General features: G+C 52.8%; 1 protein-coding gene across 1 annotated transcript in view; it reads left to right on the top strand.

The window, feature by feature from the left end:
* The first annotated feature begins 518 nt into the window (after nucleotides 1–518).
* The window catches only part of LOC116952257 (uncharacterized), a 34,151-nt gene continuing 21,488 nt past the window's right edge, over nucleotides 519–13,181 (top strand). The window contains exons 1-3 of the mRNA XM_076074234.1: nucleotides 519–1,248; nucleotides 4,793–4,882; nucleotides 10,363–10,467. Coding sequence (XP_075930349.1) covers nucleotides 1,113–1,248; nucleotides 4,793–4,882; nucleotides 10,363–10,467 — 331 coding nt within the window. The 5' untranslated portion in view covers nucleotides 519–1,112. The remainder of the gene's footprint in view (nucleotides 1,249–4,792; nucleotides 4,883–10,362; nucleotides 10,468–13,181) is intronic.

Raw genomic sequence — 13,181 nt, forward strand, 5'->3', positions numbered from 1 at the left:
TATTATTTTATTCTCATTCTACGTGACTTTACCGAAAGAACCAAAGAAGATGAATCCTTGCAGTCACGAAAGCTTTAAATCGAAAGCTTTAAATCGAAATTTAAGAGCCACATAGCTCAGTGGGCCTTACCTGGTAAAAAAAAAAACAGTTTTGCAATTAATAGTGTTGAACTTTATTGCAGTAAACTTCACAGTGTTGATCACAGAACCAGGCCAACTGAGAAATGTTCCCGGAATTGGTCTGCAGTGGAAAAAGGTGTCGACTCTAATTGACAGTGATTTGGTCTTAGGCGTTGAATTGTGGGTAACTTTGCTTTGTGAGATTTATGGCATCAGCCTGGCAATCAACGAGGTGCTCTTGCAAAGTATTTATTGATCTTCAATTTGAAACGTGATGCAATTCCCTGCATTCATTCAAAATACACCATTAACCGTCACCTTTGAGCAGCAACAGTGAATTCTCCACTGTCGGCTGCAAACACGGGGACTGGGATGGGAGGGGTAGAGAGGTTGTTGTTGGGTTAAAAAACATATTTTTTTTACTTGAAGCTACGTAACGGCGGTCGTCTGTGTATATTATCACCTAACAAAGCCCGACGCTCACTTAATGGAGTGTGCTGGCGGCTTGTTTATAATTAATTTACTCGCTGCCCAGCAGGCAGCCGCTGCTGCCCCCATGGTGGGGGTACGGGCGGCTGTAGGGGGCGCCGCGTGCCGCCCTCTAGCGGCCGCGTCCCGGCCGCGCCACTAGCCGAGCCCCGCGGCCACCCAGCGCCTCAATGGCGGCCTAAGGCGGCGCCCTCCCGTGTTGGCCTCCCGAGGACGCTCGCGAACGCATCCGACGTCGGCGGTCAGAAAGGAACAGCGCACCGAACCCTTGAGCCTCTCGAGCGTCCGGGCGGCCGCACAAACGGGCGTCCGGGACCGATTTTATCGGCGGATGTCGACGGATTGTCCCGCTGCCGGGCGGGCCGGGCCGGGCGGGCCGGGCGGGCCAGGCGGAGCGGACAAGGCGGGCCGAGTGGGCCGGACGAGGGCGCGTGCCGGCCGGCGGGTCCGGCTAGGCAACGGCGAGGCTCGGCCGCGGCCCCGGGGAGGGCGCTAGGCCGCTCATGGCGGCCGCGGACGGGGAAGGCGGTGGCGACGCGCAGAGGGAGCGGAGAGGGAGGCGGCTACCGAGCCCCGAAGCGTTCGCGAGTCGGCCCTGGGCCACCCTGGTGGACGCGGCCAGGGTTCAGTGCGGGGATGGTGAGCCATGGCGGTTTCTTTATTGTGGGTGGTTTGGGGGGGGCGGTCGGTCGCTTCGTCATCATCATAAGTGGGGGGACGTGGGTTGATGATGATGGGGTCGATCTTGTGGTCGCTTGTGTTGAGTGGTGATGTTGGTGGTTGTCGATGCTGTTGCTGCTGCTGGCGGTGTTGCGCTTTGGGTTCGACTCGGCCGCGTCAGAGTAACGTGCAGTTGGCATCGCTCGCCCCTTGCTCCGCGCGCGTGTCTTGTGCACCGGTCGCCTCTCTGTCCCGTCATGTGAACGTGGAATGGCCGTCCCTGGCTTCAGTGTGTTACGTTCGTCGGTGTCGTGATTTGCATTATTCGACTGCGTCATAGTAATGTGGAATGACTCGTGTACGTGGTACCATTCGGCACCACTGACCCGTCATCGTAGTGTGGAATTACCACGACTGCCTCCTTGCGCGTGCTATGCGTTGGCATGACACCACCGCCTCGCCGTAGTAACGTGGAATGACCGCTGCTGGCTCGCCTTCAATGCGCGCCTCGCAGACGCGACATTTGAGGGAACACGGTCAGTGCATTGGAAAAGTCTGGCACGGGGGGTGGAGGGGTGGGTGTGGGTGTTTGTTGCGTTTCGTGTTGTGCGTGGTGAACGGGCGAGGGCGGTGAGGAGTAAGTGACTGTGACAGCACTTGCCACAACAGCGGGCGTGCGTGTTGTATCCTTGCCGTGCGCAAGTGTTACGTTACAGCATCAGGCGCGGGCACTTGACCATCGTCGCGCGGTCAGTCAGGTCGCCAACCATTGCATCATTGTATCGTTCCACGCGTGCACCCACTCACTCAGTCCTTCAGTCACTCATTCCCCCTCCACGCATTGCATCTCGGTCTGCATCCTGCCACCGTCGTTCCATCATTAACCCCCCCCCCCCCTGTCCCAACACATCCATTAACCACCCCCCGTCCCAGCCCATTCATTTACCCCACTCGATATCCGACCCCCCGGTGGCTCAGGGGTAGAGCGAGAGCGGCTCTCAGTCGGAAGGTTGCGAGTTCAAATCCTGTTTCGGGGGGTGGGTGGGGTAGTTTAAACTCTTCACATTTTTAAAAAATTGATTACCACTTTGTAGGGAAGTAAATTGTGGTTGGTTTAACAATTAGGCTTTCGCGACCAATATCCATAATAGAGGGTTTTTTTGGGGGGGGGGGGGGTTAACGACACATTAACGCGATCTAACCCAATTGTTGTTCTCCCATGGGGTGGACTTACTCCCGCCATAGGAATGTATAAGTTCCCATCACTGGCTCAGGTGAACAGGATGCGCACCATCTCGGTGCTCGCTTAAGGCAGCACGTGGCTTTGACCTGACTTTCACTTGGGCACTTTGGCCAGATTTAAGGGGCCACTTGAGTGCCCCGTGGACTCGAGGCAACCCCGGGAGTGGTGATGTTTTGATGTTGACCTTGGAGGGAGCTGATCGACTGCCTGATGACAGCGGCGAGCCCGTGCAAGGCGTCCATCGATGATGAACCGATCCGTTGTTTTAAACTGCGCTTTGGTACGCTTGTGGGACACGCGGGGAATAGCGAGCGCAGGAAACCCGTAATTTTGCTTCGTGAAAAATGCTGGCGAATGTTTCCTTTAGGCTAATGGTTATAAAAATGCGCGCGCATGCGCGAGAGAGAGAAAGAGAGAGCGCGCGGGACAGGTGAAACGGAACAAATGAGAGAGGAAGTGCGGACGAGACTGCAAGTACAGACGGAAAGGAATGAGACCCACTGTACCAAACGATGAAGATGGTACAAAGCTGACCGTACGAACGAAAGGCAGTACAGACGATGGGACGGGCAGTCGAGATGGGACAAACGGGACAGAACACAGTGCAAACTAGACCGGAACACGCTAGACATGCAGGACACATGAGTCGATGCGGAGCAGACGTACCTTCCAACCAAGGATTTCCATCGAAGCTCCCAGTCAACCTCTACCTGCATCGTCTGAACTTCCTCCCAGCCGTCCATACTGCCGACTCCTCTGCCCCTGATTGACGACCTCTCTCTCGAACATAGATTTGCCCAATATCTTGGTACAGTGTCGGTAGGTGCGGGTTGTATTTAGATGCTCCAGTATATTAATCCATGTATTGTGGAGACCCATAGACTTGCATAGAGACCCATACATTCACACGGAGACCCACACAACTGAGACAAAATACACTGCAGTTGATTCTTGAATCGAATCATGACCTGGAATCATGAAAATTCATAAAAATATCATGACTCTTATCTGGCACACCACCACACCTCTGTCTGACTGTGGCTAATACTAACGTGCCACCTGCTGCAGTCTTTTACCAGTGACGTGAACATTTTTGGTGAGCACTCAGGCCCTGGTCATGAGTGAATTGTTCTATGCCCAGCGAGCAGCGTGAGGCCCGTATTCTTAGTCACGGCTGAGCTCAAGCTTGGCTCTGCCTCAACTTGAGCCGGCACTGAGCACGGTTCCCAGCCACGCTCAGGATTTCCACGGAGCTCTGCCTGTGCTGGGCTATGGCCGAGCCGCTCGCGCGTCACTGAACGCAACCGAGCGGCTTTGAGCCGGAGCATTGGAGGCCGAGCCAGAGCCGAGAACAAGGCCCTGAGGGTCCCTGGAGGAGCCACGGGGGGACCCCCGCATTAATCGGCACGAGGCGTAGCGCTGACACAACATGTGTAGCACCGGCCAACGCGAACGTGGCTAGCGGACAGCACAGAAACGCGCGGTTCATCACAGCTGCCACAAACCCACAGCATACGGGCCTGGTCCCGTGACCTCTTGCTCGCTCGCGGGCCTTTGCCATTCAAACCGGGAACCTCAGCTTGCACCTAGGCAGGCACAGGTCACACAGGGCAAGTGGTGGGTAATGGCGGCCGAGAACGAGGTGACGTTTATATGTCACACAGGGTTTTCCCACAAGCTGCTGCTAGATGAAAATCCACGCAATTTCTGTCACGGGGACGGGATTTTCGCCATACTTCACAATTCTGGTTAGTACAGGTTGGTGATGTAGGAGGCCCAAATATCACCAGCCACGGCCGGGAATCGAACTTTGGTAACAGTAATAGAGTGCGCTGAATACTGAGCCACTGCTCTTGCCCCTTGTATGTATGCACATGCAAACAAACAGGTCATATTGGTGGGGTTGCTCAGTGTTATGTGGGTGCTTCTGTGTGCAAGCGGATGTGAATGTGTGTTTTCAGGTAAAAGGTCACGTGTGTCTGTGTGTGTGTAGGAGTGGCTTCAAGCCTTGTGGCTTGCGGGTCACTCCTGGCCACGGCTAACATCAGTAACGACCGGTTTCAGAGCCACCGCTAGGTTGACTAGGCCTGAAATGAGGAACTGGTGTGATGTCTCAAAAACATGAGCACTGGGGAGACAAAGTCAGTGAGGCGTGCGTGGTACTGGCCATGCCCTCGTGGCTTTAATGGGTGCTCGCGAACAGCATTTTGTTTGGCGACTAATAACACATGCGTTTGTGTGTGTGTGCGTGTCTGTATTGTGCTCCTCTCTCTGTCCCAGGACCTTCTGACTGGGAGGATGTTGGTGCCGCTGGCACTGGAAAGGATTCGTCGCACAAGAACCGGGAAGTCATGCGGCTCAACAGAGAAGGTGACGCGGTGGGGACGTGCAATGCGTGCGATCGGTCCGACCTTGACCTCGTTAGCTGGGTGGGCTTAAGGGGGGCAGTTCCACAAAGTAGGGAAACCTCTCAGTCAGAAAGTGACAAAATTATCCAAATGCATTCAACTCTTAATGATTTTCCCAGCTCTGAGAATTTTAAATATCGGTTTTAATGTCACGCGACGCACGCCATTCTCTCTAGCAGGGAAACCTAGGAAATCAGCGCGCCAAACTCTGTGTGTACCAGAGGTCACTTCAAGGGACTTCACTAAGTAGTTCTGTGATAGCTGCTTCCACGGGCTGTGCAGTTAACACGCAGTGAGGTGGCACAGAGGGAAACAGGTGGTGCATCTGAGTCGTTCAATCCACGGCACCTGGGTCTGTCCCGTGATCTCCTGTCAGCAGCAAGCCTTCCACACTTCACGTGACAGCCTCATAGTGCACCTAGCCTGGCACAAGCACCTTCATGGTGACACCGTAACTTGATAGCGAGTGGTGGCTGCTGCTGCTGTTGTAATTGCACGTGCTGCTGGCTGCTTGAAATTGTTTCCAACGCACACGTGGGTTCATTGTTGATTTTGTCGTAATTTTCCAGAGTTGGAATTGTTAAAAACATTGAATTATCGCAAATTATTTGCATTGTGCGCTAGTATTTTTATTATCATCTAATATACATTGGGGTTTTACCTCAGCTGTTTTTTCTCCATGACCCTGTTTTTTGTATTAATATTGTTTTAAACCTAAGTTCCTGCATCACAACTATATAACACAACTCCGTGCAATTCTGCGGTGGTGCTGATCTATGGCTCTCCATTGCATGTTCACTGCGTGTTGGTCGGCGCGATGTTGTCTGACGTTTGGCCCCACGCGCTGGGAGCTTCTTTGGAAACTGAACCTTCATCAAGAACTGAAGAAGCTCCCAGCGCGTGGCGCGACGAGTCGGGCAACATCGTGCCGAACAACACGTGGCACGACCCAAACACACCGGATTGTAACGATGATGTTATTATTCTAGATATATATATTTTAAAATGTGTTTATTTGGGAAGGTTTCTGGGTGTGAAGACTGTTTTCAGCAGGGTTCCCGTTTAGTATCTTGGCCCTGTGCTTGATAACTTAGCAAATATACACATTACAAAACTTTTATTTTGGTTTCTATCTGCACCACATGTGACATGCAGGTATGGGCACAGCCCAGTGTCAATCCACTGCTGGATGAGGGCCTCCCCACGCCTTGTGGATTGTGAGAGCTGTTTGACAATACCGCACCGATCAGTGCCGGTTGGTGAAGGTGGGGAGCATAGTCATTGGAGCATAGTGCAGTCCAACAGTGGATTTTGCTGCACTGTTCTCTGCCGATAACATGGCCCTATAGTGGCCTATATAAGACACATTATGTACATGGTGGATACCCATCCAAGCACTATCCAGGCTAAATTCCTGCTTAGCTTCTGACTATATCGGGTGCATTCCGGGTGATTTGGTCTCGTAATCTGTTTATCAAGAAAAGGAGATCTTAACCCAGTCTCAATAACTGCTTTTCTGCATTGGCATGGTTTGGTCAACTCCATTGATGAGAGTTTGGCTTTGTGTGGGAGGAAAACGGAGAACCCGGAGAAAACCCACCACACATAGGGGGTTAACACTCAAAGCACCACACAGATAGATTCAAAATTCAAGTGCTGTACTGCTACCTACTGGGCACTACGTAGCCCAAGCCACTACGTAGCCCAAGATCACCTGGCATTCCCATCCATGTAAAACCCAGGCTCAACCGCGCTCAGACCTTTGAGGTCACGCGAGATTGGGCACACGTGATTGGGCCTTCCCGTTGAATACTCATGATGTGACGCTCCGTCGAGTCGTGGATTCAAATCGGTTCTGATGTTCGCTTAGTACCGATACACATTGAGAAGTGCGCGTGAGGTTATGTAAGATTCAAGCAATCGTCATGACATGATTTGTTTATTTTAGGTTAGACCGTGTAGGCATGATGTCAGAGCTATGCCCCCTCCGCCACCCAAGACATCCACACGCCTACACACACACCTACACACACCTACACATGCCTACACACACCCACATGCATGCACGTGCGGCACGCACACTTGCACACATGCGCACGCACGCCCGTTGCGTTTACGTAATGCAGCCGTCCTCCGGTGTCGTGGCCAGACAGTGCATGCGAGCGTGTGCCCGCGTGTGTGTGCCTGCGTGCGCCTTTGTAAGAGGGTGTGCGTGTGTGCCAGGGAATGCGTGCGGGTGTCGTGTCCGATCATTCTTTCCTTCGTTATTTTTCCCAATGGTCCGTCTGTCTTTTAGTTCAGCACGACGGTTGAGGTTTGTGCTGCTATAGGCGAGGGTCAGGTGGACAGGGCAGTTCTCACGTGTTTGTTGGTTCAGGTGACGCTCAGCCTATAACTGAGTTTTATCTCCATCATCGATGATGACGATGATGGCAGTAGTAGGAATAGTGCAGGTACTGTGCCGTGCAGCTGTGATTAGAATTGTGGTTTGGCTATCGGTAACAGCATAGCTCCATCAGTAACAGCGTAGCTTAAATCGTTACAGCATAGCTCCATTAGTAACAGCATAGCTCAACAAGTAACGGCTTAGCTCCACCCTGACCCCTGCGACACCTCCTGCTGGAATCACAATAGCCGCTCGATGCCGCTGCTGCCCACTCTCAAAATATTTTGCGACCAATTATCTCCCTTTCACAGGCTCGTTAACGGCTCTTTAATAAGGCTACTGGGGTGCGAGGAGGGTGGGTGGGTTGTGCCTCCTGGCAGCTGTGGCGGGGATGGGGGGGTCGGTCCCTCCCTCGCTCGTTAAGAGCCGCTTAATGACGTGCTTTAACCACCGCTGGGATAACGGGCACTCGGAGGCGTTTCGCGAAGGTTGTCTCAATTGCCGTCACCATTTAGCCAAATTAAATTATGCTTTTTTTTTATCAAACTGGACTTCTGCACACGGGATAGCCTGTCTAGTGCAGCCTGCACACGGACAACCTTTCTCGTACAGCCTGCACGCCGACAGCCTGCCCCGTGCAGCCGGCATGCGGACATTCTTCAAGAGGCACTGGTTAAATCTCCCGGCGCGGCAGTCGAAACAATGGGACAGATTTCTTGCTGGGCGTCTCCACCCAGCAGCATCAGCAGGTGCACCACAGTCAGTCGATCAGCAGATCGCGTGTGTCGTGGAGGAAAGTGTGGGTACACTCACCGCTTCTCAGACAAAATAACCTCGAGAGGGGCTCTCTCGAAGGCTGTCTCAAGCAGAGTTTCTTTCCATTAGCAGTAGCGTCAGTAATACATTGCAGACCTGCGCCTTTACCTTTGTAGATTTTATTTCAGTTTTAAATGTTAATTTGACAGACACGTGTGTGCACCTCTACGCGTGGAGAGCGGTAGTGTAGCGGTTAGCGCGCTGCACTACGAACCCCGCGACCCGGGTTACATTCCAGCTCACGGCCAACGCCAGTGACGCTTATCTGAATGGGTCCTGGGCCTCCCCTAGGTCGATTCAGCCTCAAATGAGTACCCGGTGCGGTGCGTAAACAACGCCACTGGGGAGACAAAGGCGGCCGGGCGTGGTGCTGGCCACCCACCCCCTCGTGTGTCATGCCGGCCTTCATAGGTGTTGGCTAACAGCACTTGCCCCAACAGCCTGTTAAGGCTACATGGGGGGTCTTTGTCTTTGTACGTCAACGTACGCGGTTTCTGGTTGACTTGTTTTTTTTATACAATATATATTAACTTGGTTGGTGTTTGTGCCTTTCTGCGATTACGGTAACGGTACTGGTGGGAAAAAATGTAGAGAGGTAACAGTCGAGCGGCGGATTGGTGAAGCTATCGGTGCGGTGCTTTTGAATGTCACCCCCTCCTCGTACACAGTGCGGTGCTGGGTTTTCTCCGGGTTCATCCGGTTTCCTCCTCCATGAAGGCCAAACTCTTAATTAGTGGAATTCGTGGCCAAACACCCCAATGTGTGCAGCATCCTCTCAGCGAGGCTTTCCTAGTCAATTATAATTGATATTTCCTTAATAAACAGGTTTATATATATATTTCTGCCATGTGTCTCTCCTCATGTGGACCAGACAAACCTAAACAATCATGTTTTGTGCAGTCATTTGGAATGTTCACAATCACAACCGCCACCACCATCACCGCTGCTGCCACTACTATGGCCACCACCACTAGTACGATCACCACGACCACCATCGCCATGACCACCGCCACTACTGCCACGATCACCACCACGATCACCATCGCGACCACCACTACCGCCACAACCACCACGAACACCACCACAGGCACCCCCACTTTCACCACCACGATTACGCTCCGCGTCACCGCCATCACCACCGCCGCCTTCTGAAAGAGGCGGCCAGGCACCCAAGGGAGACGTCTGTCTGGGCTGCCCACTCTCCCTCCTGCCTGCCGCTTCTCGCCCGTCTGCACGAGCCTGCGACGGAAACGTTTTATTAAGTAGCCCCGGAAGGCGGGCAACCATCTCGCCGGGGAGTGTGTGCGTGTGTGCGCCCGTCTTTGTTTTTGTGTGCGTGCGTGTGTCTTTGTGCGCGTGTGTGCCGAGTCGGCCTCGAATGAGTACCTGGTAGGATGTGTAAAGATCCCGACAGGGGAGACAAAGGCGGGCAGGTGTGGTGCTGGTCACCAACCCCCTCCTGTGCTGTGCAGGCCTTCATAGGTGCTCACTAACAGCTGTTGCCCAACAGGCTGTTAAGACGAATGGGGGAGTCTTTGTGTGTGTGTGTCTGCGTTGTTGCGTCTGCGTGTGTATCTTTGTGTATCTGCGTGTGTGCGTGTGACGTTGCTCATTTAGAGGTGGAGGCCGGAAAAACCAAACGTGTGAATGTTTGGATGCAGATATGAAATCCGTTGGTAATTAATTATTCACGCAAATTTAACAGAGTTGTAGTTGCATTGGCAGTGGCGCACCATCGCACACAACGAGAAACTCGGCATCTTCGTCAAGGATACTGTGTCCCTAAAAGGAAAAGATAAAACAGGCAACGTTTCGGGCAACGGCCGTGCTTCATAGTCACATCAATTATATTGTCTCGCGGGAAAGAACAAAAGTGTACGCTTATACACGTACAGTTCACGGCCCGTTGTCAATCCACTGCTGGATGAAAGCCGCCATTGAAGGCGTTCATTCCCGCACCGCGTCCAGGAATAGGCAACGTGTGCGCCGCCGTCGCGGTCCAAATTTCTAATTTAACAAATTCGAAAAAAATGTTTACTCGGACGGGTTTAGAATAAAACGCGCGCGTCAGCGTCGCCGCCTCCCGCGGAAAACCTCGCGGCGAAAGGAGCAACGGAGAGGCGAGACTCGCCGAGGCTCCCCCCGCCCCCCTCTCCCCCGGGTCTGCCCTCGCGAAGGAGCGCGGCGCGAGCCGCCGGCGCTGACCGTCCCTGACCGGCCCTTGCTCCGTCTCGTTGCAGACATGCACCTGTTTGGACACTGCCCCTCGCAGGACGAGTTCTACCTGGTGGGGTGCCGGCTCTGCAGCCGATTCCTCAAGCCGCAGGCGCTGCAGGCGCACTACGGTGAGTGCTCGCGCGCCCCCGGCGGCCCCCGGCGGCCCCCGGCGGCCCCCGCTCGGCGCCATCGGGGCGGCGAGGGTGGAGGCGGCACGGTCGGTGATGCTCGCGCCTCGCGGCAAGAGGTGCCCGGTGTTCGATTCACTCTCTTGAGTCGAGTTTGTGTGCGTTCTCCCCCTGTTGGGCAGTGTGAGTGAGCGAGTGGAGTTGATATGTTCTCCCCTTACTCTGCAGAGTGTGAGAGAGAGTGTGTGTTGAGTTTGTATGTTCTCCCCCTGTTCTGCAGAGTGTGAGTGAGCGAGTGGAGTTGATATGTTCTCCCCCTACTCTGCAGAGTGTGAGAGAGAGTGTGTGTTGAGTTTGTGTGTTCTCCGTCTACTCTGCAGTGTGAGAGAGAGTGTGTGTTGAGTGTGTATGTTATCCCCCTGTTCTGCAAGTGTGGGAGAGAATGTGAATCGAGTTTGTATGTTATCCCCCTGTTTTGCAGAGTGTGTGAAGTTTATATGTTCTTCCCCCGTTGGGTAGAGTGTGAGAGAGAGAGTGTCAGTCGAGTTTGTGTGTTCACACTCCTGTTGGGTAGAGTGTGAGAGAGAGTGTGAGTCGAGTTTGTGTGTTCACACTCCTGTTGGGTAGAGTGTGGGTGAGAGAGTGTGAGTGGAGTTTGTGTGTTCACACTCCTGTTGGGTAGAGTGAGAGAGAGTGTGAGTCGAGTTTGTGTGTTCACACTCCTGTTGGGTAGAGTGTGAGAGAGAGAGTGTGAGCCGAGTTTGTGTGTTCACACTCCTGTTGGGTAGAGTGTGAGAGAGAGAGTGTCAGTCGAGTTTGTGTGTTCACACTCCTGTTGGGTAGAGTGAGAGAGAGAGAGTGTCAGTCGAGTTTGTGTATTCACACTCCTGTTGGGTAGAGTGTGGGTGAGAGAGTGTCAGTCGAGTTTGTGTGTTCACACTCCTGTTGGGTAGAGTGTGAGAGAGAGATTGTGAGCCGAGTTTGTGTGTTCACACTCCTGTTGGGTAGAGTGTGAGAGAGAGAGTGTGAGTCGAGTTTGTGTGTTCACACTCCTGTTGGGTAGAGTGAGAGAGAGAGAGTGTCAGTCGAGTTTGTGTATTCACACTCCTGTTGGGGAGAGTGTGAGAGAGAGTGTCAGTCGAGTTTGTGTGTTCACACTCCTGTTGGGTAGAGTGTGAGAGAGAGATTGTGAGTCGAGTTTGTGTGTTCACACTCCTGTTGGGTAGAGTGTGAGAGAGAGAGTGTGAGTCGAGTTTGTGTGGTCACACTCCTGTTGGGTAGAGTGTGTGAGAGAGAGAGTGTCAGTCGAGTTTGTGTGTTCTTCCCCTGTTGGGCAGAGTGGGCGAGAGTGTAAGAGTGAGTGGAGCTTATATGTTCTCCCCCTGCTCTGCAGAGTGTGAGAGAGAGTCGAGTTTGCTTGTTTCTCTCCCTGTTGGGCGGAGTTTGAGAGCGTGAGAGTGGCGTTTGTATTTTCCCTTCTGGTTCTGCGTGGATTTCCTCCAGGTTCTCTGGTTTCATTCCCTCCAAACAAAAACCAACAATGTCGCTGGCATTGGCCAAACATCCCAATGGTGAAACATTACCTGCAAATGACTCAATTGCAGTTACACGCAGCAGTAATGTCGCCCCCTTCTTCGAAAACTTGGCAGGGCCCTCCTGAAAAGGAGTCTCGAGACTCGGTGAGGCTTTCTTGGGTAAACAGGCTCTGTCGTCCCGACAGGTTTGTTCCTTTCACCTGAAGAAGGCCACTTGTGTTGTGGCCGAAACGTCGTGAGGATTTTATTGTTTTATTTTATTATTTTATTCTCATTCTACGTGACTTTACCGAAAGAACCAAAGAAGAGACACGATAATGATTTAATACTCTCCACGATCGCACAACGATTATTGTGTGTTGTGTATTACATAACTAGTAGTCTTTTGTTTGGAAGGTCCTTGCCTGTAACATCTGGCAGCTCACCAGCATTGCTTGAAGCTCGCCTGACTCCTGATGAGACACAGTCTTGAGGCTCGGTGAGGCTTTCCTGTGTAAACACGCGTCATGATGTTGAATAATAAAATAAGCCCCTGCAAGAACCTCAGCCGGATCCCGCACAGTACTCATCCTATTAACTGCAGTCAAATCCCTTCGGAGCCGAATTCCGGAAACAAGCAGTCACGTCCAGGATTCCCATCGCCATCCGAGACCCCATCTCTCCGTGTATCATCGGTCATGTCGTGCGTCACTCTGCGTCGTTGGACCTTGAACCTGACGCCGTTAATTCCAAACGGTGATAACAATAAGTGACATGATGCTATATATTTAAAACAAGGTTTTGCTGGCTGGCTTCCTGCCTGTGTGGTGGTGACGTCACCGAGCACATCAGCGTGATGACGTCGCCCGCCTCCCCACCCTCCACCCGGCCGTGGATCCCGCGCAAATGCGAGAGAGGAGGGAGAGGAGGTAGGTGAGGGAGAGTGATAGAGGAGGGAGGAAGATAGGAGAGCAGAGGGGCAGGGAGAAAGTTAAACGGCGTGAAATAGAGAGAAGCATAACAAAGGTCTTTGGGTTAGATCGCGTAAGAATAAATGTGTCGTAACCCTCCACCACCCGACACAGCCAATTAGTAAGGGATTTGTCACGTAAACAAAACGCCGATTCGTTACTACTTCAGCCCACCGGTGTGTTATAGAGTAAATCAACAACATGAGGATAGCGAGGGAAAGTGACAAGC

The sequence above is a fragment of the Petromyzon marinus genome, chromosome 46 (assembly GCF_048934315.1).
Source record: "Petromyzon marinus isolate PM22_M1 ecotype Great Lakes invasive population chromosome 46, UKy_Petmar_22M1.pri1.0, whole genome shotgun sequence".
Classification (NCBI taxonomy): Eukaryota; Metazoa; Chordata; class Hyperoartia; order Petromyzontiformes; family Petromyzontidae; genus Petromyzon; species Petromyzon marinus.